This window comes from Suricata suricatta, chromosome 2 (genome assembly GCF_006229205.1).
Source record: "Suricata suricatta isolate VVHF042 chromosome 2, meerkat_22Aug2017_6uvM2_HiC, whole genome shotgun sequence".
In the NCBI taxonomy this organism is placed as follows: Eukaryota; Metazoa; Chordata; class Mammalia; order Carnivora; family Herpestidae; genus Suricata; species Suricata suricatta.
This window is the reverse complement of record NC_043701.1, coordinates 44,041,790-44,048,897: the sequence shown is the minus strand read 5'-3', so window position 1 is coordinate 44,048,897 and position 7,108 is coordinate 44,041,790. Positions and strand designations below refer to the sequence as shown.

The window sequence follows — 7,108 nt, the reverse complement described above, 5'->3', positions numbered from 1 at the left end:
AGAGAAGGACAGAAACCATATGTTTGCACTCATAGGTCTAGCAGGAAAACAAGAGAGACCTAATGGAGAACCAGGGGGAGCAGAGGAGGGAGAGAGAGTTGGGGAGAGAGAGGGATGCAGAACTTGAGAGACTATTGAATGCTGAGAATGAACTGAGGGTTGAGGGGGAAGGGGGAGGGGGGAAAAGAGGTGGTGGTGAGGGTGGAGGGCACTTGAGGGGAAGAGCACTGGGTGTTGTATGGAAAACAATTTGACAATAAAATATTATGGAAAAAAAATAAAAATAAAAATTATTAAAAAGAAAAAAAATAAATGCCTTCTCTGTCTTCTGAGACACAAACAAAAACAAAATCAAAATTAATATGTCCAATAAATGGAATGTAAAGACTCCCCCAAAAAATAATAAAATAAAATAAAATAATAAGAAGAATAAGAATAAGAATAGGAAATAACCACAGACACAGAGGATACTAAAAGAATTGTAGGGAACATTTGGAAAATATAAAAATAAACAACAATATAAACAAAATGAACCTCAAGACTTTTAGAGCATGTATTTACCAAATAAGCAAACTTATACTTCTTAAAAGTCAATATTTCATTGAGAAGAACCCTGAGGCAGTAGGTTAGATTTTGTAAAATATGGTTATAATACTGAAGATATAACTTACTCCTTTAGCAAAGCATGGAAGGTCTGGTCTTTCAGTACTGAGGTTATGCCCTTATTTTGAATTATAACCCAACTTCCAAATGTAATACTTTCAAAGACTCTAAGTCCCATTGAGATTTCCCATTTGAACTGTCTGATTTAAAATCTATAGTTAAGAGCTGAGGCAACATTTCTCCTACATGGGTTACTTACAATGGCTTATGGCATCTGGGTTAAAATATTAAGTCAATAAAAATAATTTACTGAATCATAATTACTAAAAAGTAGTTCCAGTCCAGTGAGCTAACATTCCATTCCCAATGGGCAAGAAATTCAATAAGGTTATTTTCACATTGCCTCTAGCACGTTTTCATTCAATTCAAACATATGTGTATGCAAACAAGATTTCCTTTATGGGAAAAATGTGCACATATTTAAGTAATTTCTCATATTCACTCACAATTAAAAGAAGGAATCATTTCATTACCTCACACTTACATGAGTTAGCTATCACCTACCTTTGGCTATAAATTAAATACTACTAGCCATTGTGGATATTATTACTGAAGCAATATTAAGGAAAGCATATGATAATGGAGCATAGGTATTTATAGAAAATCCTCTCACTATTATTAGAAAGAGAGCTTTTGGAAAAATGGTTCAAAATTAGCCCTTGACTAAGGACGAATTTGCAGTCAATCTTGTATATATAAGGCCATATCTATACATCTCTAGTTCCTCACATACCATTGGCTTCTCCTTGAGAACTAGTCTGAGAGGCCAACCAATGCCTTTGCAAAGGGAAACAGCCAAATGCAGAATAGGGTACCTGCTGGTAAGTTCACATAACAGCTTAGGGGTGCATGTGCGTATGCATATCCTGCTGTGCACTCCTAGACAGTATGAAGGACGTGTAGAACGTGTAATGCCAGAAGGACCCCAAGAAAACATCTGGTCCAACTTTCCCCCAAATCCACTCCCCGCCACCACCTCCTAAAAGACAGATCACAGATAAGACCCTTAGGAACTAGAAGAGTGATTGGATCAGCCCTACGAACCAGGTGGAATAAAAAAAAACAAGAAGAGTCATCTGGACGTTGTTAAATATGCTGTTAATTCTAGTCCTTCCTCATCACTGGATACTGCATACAGTTACAGAAGAAAGAACACACACAGATGCCTTCTACATTCTTCCATTCAAACCAGAACCCAGAATAAGAGTGATCATAGGAGTACTTTGCTTCCAAAAATTAAGTAACCAGTGAAAGACTCTATCTCTTGTCAGTTCAGTTGAGACTGGCCTTCATAAATGGTGTTTGTGCAGTGTCAGAAGTCTATGAGTCCGTGACATGAATCACCCTTCATGAAGCTTCAAGAAGTAACTGAATAAATTGTTACTGATGTGAATTAGCTGTGGTTTAGGGCCCACAGTCTGCATGTCCTCTTGCCTTCAACCTCAGCTCCTCATATCTCAAAGCAGATGTTTTAATGGCAGCTCTTCTTGGAAAGACATCAGTTGTTGGCACTAGGCACTTATTTCCCTGTTTCTCCACTTTTGTGTACCTTTTTTAAAAATTTAATTTTAGGGGAGCCTGAGTGGCTCAGTCAGTTGAGTGTTCAACTTCGGCTCAGGTCATAATCTTGCAGTTTGTGGGTTCAAGCCCCGCGTCAGGCTCTGTGCTGACAGCTCAGAGCCTGGAACCTGCTTCGAATTCTGTGTCTTGCTTTCTCTCTGCCCCTCCCCTGCTCCTCTCTGTCTCTCTCCCTCTCAAAAATAAATAAACATTAAAAAACTAAAAAAAAAATCTTTAATTTTAAAGCACTGCCTACTCACTAAAGAGTTTAGCTACCCTTGTAGAAAACACAACCCTGTGTCTTAGAATGGAATAAGTTTAAATATAATTGAAGCAGCAGCTTCTTGAGATTTCCTGACCTCAAACTGCCACACCTCACTTTGGAATTTGACAACATGACTTATCTGCTCAAAAGAAACAACCCAATCAATTAGAACAGCTAAATTATTATGAGCTAATGATTAACATGGTAATCCCACAAGACAATGCAGAAGCAACAACCATTTGGTCAAAATAAAGAGTCATTAAAATAAAGAGTAAAGGGGAAAGTAACCAGTTGACATTTTGACAAAAGACTGCCAAAAATAAGTGCTTTTTTCCCCCCAAACAGAAATATATAGGACAGAAATACCATAATGTTCTGAAAACCAAAATTTAGGTAAGAGCCAAACATCACATTACCAAGAGGCCAAAAAAAAAACCCCACCAAAAACCAAAAAGGCAAACAACAAAAAAAACCCCACAAAACACAAAAAACAAAGAAGAAGCTACAATCCCTTCCTCTCCAAAGAAAATTGTTGTAATCCCTATAGTCTTGTGATAGCGTTGTTGACATAGAAAATTCAGAAAATATCTAGGGATGACAGCCCTGAAGAGGAGCACAAGGTACCTGTCGGAAGAACTCCTCCAGGAGTGACATTGTCCAGCGATGATGGAGGTCCCAAGCTTTTGCTGGATGGCTAATGTCTGCTGTGTGCAACATCAGGGATAATGCTTTCGGCTTTTCAATTCTGTAAACCCAAAGCACCCAGACACATGATGACCAAACTTTCAGAACCTTAATAAGAGTTTTGAAAAATCATTTATTTGTTTTATCTCTTCTATTTTCCCATCTCGAACCCCCCTCCAGTCAAACTGGGGTGAAAGTATCATTTCATCCTACAACTGAGAAGTTCATCAGCTTTGTCTCCATGTGTATTGAGCTGTATACCTCATAAACAGACTCAAAACTATCTCTGGAATGACGGCATCATTCAAAAAGACAAGAATCTAAGTCACTCACTGACTTTTGTGGCCTCTACGCTGAGTGAATCTTTGATGATTTAATTTTCCTTGAGGAATTATTTTAAATTCTAACTGGGGCAAATTGTTACTGGCCCTAATATTTATTTCAAACCTGATGAAAATCTATCTGAGATATGTATAATTCTCATGCTCTTTCCTCCAAACATCCCAACTTTGCGAGACTATTCAGTAAGGTTCTTTGAAGCAGGTGCTCGTCCAAGGTGCAACAACATGGACAAGCACCCCTACGGACACCCATAAACACACACGATGTCACAGGGCCACTCACGCTTCTGGCTGCTGCAGAGCAGTCTTCATTGCTTTGATTTGCTGGAAATGACATGACATATCCGTGGCCATCACCATCTCAATTACCAAGGTCCGAAACTCCCTTTTAGGGACACCCCGTAGAGAGAGAAGCATAGAAGTAAAAACATGGAAAGTAAAAACTTGTTTATACTTTTTGCCACTTCTAAGCAAAATCAGTTAATTAGTTGAGACATTTCTTTTTCTTTATAATAGTTTATTGTCAAATTGGTTTCCATATAACACCCAGTGCTTCTCCCCACAAGTGCCCCCTACCATGACCATCACCTCCTCTCTCCCTCCCCCTCCCCCTTCAGTCCATGGTTCATTTTCAGTATTCAGTAGTCTCCCTTGATCTGTGTCCCTCACTCTTCCCTGCTCTCTTTCCCCCTTCCTCTCCCCATGGTCCCCTGCCAGGAGTTGAGATATTTCTAATCCATTTGAGCCTTTTAGGTGGGCTTTTTTTTTTTTTTAATGAGGAATAAGTGAAGGTTAAGGATTAAGGAAACCATTTATGAGCAATATGACACATGGAACATACACGTAATTCAGTATGACTGATTTCTCTGAATCTTTGCAAAGTAGCTAGCACAAAGATATTCGATAATCAGCTGACCACTTGATTCAAATATAAGTACTATTTGCATCACCGCAGATTCAGAACCCTGGAAGGATAGAGTTTTGCCTCTGGTGGCACCTGGTGGCTCAATTGGTTAAGCATAGGACTTTGATTTCGGCTCAGGTAATGATCTCATGGTTCATGGGTTTGGGCTCTGTGTCTGGCTCTGAGCTGATGGTGCAGAGCCTGGCTGGAATTCTCTCTATATATATATACCTGCTTCTCTCCACTTGCTTTCTCTGTCTCTCTCAAAATAAATAAACTTTAAAAAAAAGTAAATGGTTTTGCGTGGCACCTGGGGGACTCAGTCAGTTAAGCGTTTGCATTTGGCTCAGGTCATGATCTCATGGATTATGGGTTTGAGCCCATGTCAGGCTCTGTGCTGACAGCTCAGAGCCTGGAGCCTGCTTTGGATTCTGTCTCCTTCTCTCTGCCCCTCCTCCACTGGAACTCTATCTCTCAAAATTTTTTTAATAAAAAGATAAATAAAAAAATAAATGGGTTTGCCTCTAATCCTTGAAACACCCTGCCCTACATTTACAATTACAAAGACTTGCAGGATTGTCATATATGTGACGAAGGGTGCTAAGCATTTTTAATGGGTTATATCATTTGTCATAACATTAACCAAAGCACAAGGTAAATTTTATTATCTATTTTTTAGAAAATAAATTTTACAGCAGTGTGAAAGAGTTAAGTAACTTCCTAAATGTCATATAGTTAGTAGCCATGTCCATATTCAAACTCAGGTGTGCCTAAATTCATTCAAAGACACACAATGTCATTTAGGCAATAGAATTAGGTATCCACCATCTTTTTTAAGTGTCAAAATAATTTTTTAGCAAGTTTTGAAAGCTTTTAAGAGAAGTTCAAATCAAATAGAAGGTGAAAAACAAATTTTAAATGAAAAAAACTCAGATTTAAGAAGCTAAGATTTATTCCTAGTATCTTATTGGTTTTGGTGCAATTGTAAAGTGGATCAATTCCTTGATTTCTTGTTCTGCTGCTTCATTATTGGTACACAGAAATGCAACCAATTTCTGTACATTGATTTTATATCCTGTGACTTTACTGAATTTGCTGAATTGCACTGCTAGGTATTTACCCAAAGGATACAAAAATATAGATTTGTAGGGGTACAGGTACCCCAATGTTTATAGCCTCATTATCAACAATACCCAGACTACAGAAAGAGCCCAAATGTTCACTGACTCACAAATGGATAAAGAAGATGTGTGTGCGTGTGTGTGTGCATGTGTGTATGTACATATAGATAGACAGATTATTCAGCCTTCAATAGGAATGAAGCCTTGCCATTTGTAACAACATGGATAGAACTAGAGTGCATCATGCTAAATGAAATAACTCAGTCAGAGAAAGAAAAATACCACATAATTTCACTCATATGTGGAATTTAAGAAACAAAACAGATGAACATATGGGAAGGGGGAATAAAGAAAGAGAAACAAACCATAAGAGACTCTTTACAACAGAGAACAAACGGAGGGTTGATGGAGGGAGGTGGGTGGGGATGGGCTAGATGAGCGTTGGGTATTAATGAGGGTACTTGAGCACTGGGTGTTAAATGTTGATGAATCACTGAATTCTACTCCTAGGGAAAAAAAAGAAGCTAAGTTAAAGCAACACAAGTTTCTTAAGGTAACAAACAGCAAGTATTTCTAAAGTGCCTACAATATATTTGAATATTTGTGTTAAGTAAAATAGAGAAAGAGAGAAGGAGAGAGGAGGAGGAGAGAGAAAGGGGAGAGAGAGCAAGGGGAGGAGGTTAGGTGGAGAAGGGGCTGGAGGCAGGTGAAAGAGTGCCATAAACATTCCAAGTGGTATTTTTTCTCCAAAAACAGTATACTTCATCCCTCCTTGTGGTTCCTTTCTTGGTCTCCAGATCTCTCTCCTGCCTCATCCTTACCTCCAGTCATCCTTTGAGAGGTTGATCAAAATGTTCATTTCCTCATCCTCTTGCAGAAGGCGGTAAGCTGCACTTAAATGGTGATTTTCTAATACAGACCTATCGTTGTACAGAATGGCAGGATCAGACCTGAACAGAAAGCCAAGCAAAATAATTTAGGATGTTCAATGGTTGAGATTTTCCAGATAACTCTCAAGCTAGAATGCACCGTCTTTTTTTCCATATGTAACGATTACCTTTCCCCCAGGCCATTTATATCAAACAAAAAGCTAAAACCAAACACTACAAATTATCAATAGATATATGTAGGGTATTTTAATGTCAATATGTGAATATAAAATACATGATATTCAACCTGAGAACTCTCTGAAAATTATTCTATAACCAGATCTCAATTATCTCTACTAGTAGCAAAGGTGATTTCATGAAACAAAGGTCAACTCAAATTTCCTTGTAACTTCTGGAATGACCTTAAAATTTTAAAATCATATTCAATGAAAGAATTTGTTTATTATTATTATAATTCTCTTAACACATACCACCTGATAGGTACAGTCTGCCAAGTTCCTCTGGTATTACCTTGGTCTTAAAATTTGCCATGTCAAAGACGTACATGTAAAATTGAGAGTAAAGAATATAAGGATTATATGAGAGTTGTTAGTCACTTTCTCACAGACTACTGCACCAAACACAGAACTGTGTGTTTACTATTTAAATACCTTCAATTTAATGAAATTTTAGATTATTAC

The 7,108-nt window shown here is 37.9% G+C and overlaps 1 protein-coding gene across 5 annotated transcripts in view; it reads right to left on the bottom strand.

Moving 5' to 3' along the window:
- PDE1C (phosphodiesterase 1C) overlaps window positions 1-7,108 on the bottom strand; it is a 509,313-nt gene that overhangs the window by 77,215 nt on the left and 424,990 nt on the right. For all 5 annotated transcript variants that reach the window (XM_029925461.1, XM_029925470.1, XM_029925493.1 and 2 more), the window contains 3 exons: window positions 6,360-6,488; window positions 3,797-3,898; window positions 3,113-3,233 (listed from right to left, as the gene is read on the bottom strand). In XM_029925461.1, coding sequence (XP_029781321.1) covers window positions 3,113-3,233; window positions 3,797-3,898; window positions 6,360-6,488 — 352 coding nt within the window. The remainder of the gene's footprint in view (window positions 1-3,112; window positions 3,234-3,796; window positions 3,899-6,359; window positions 6,489-7,108) is intronic.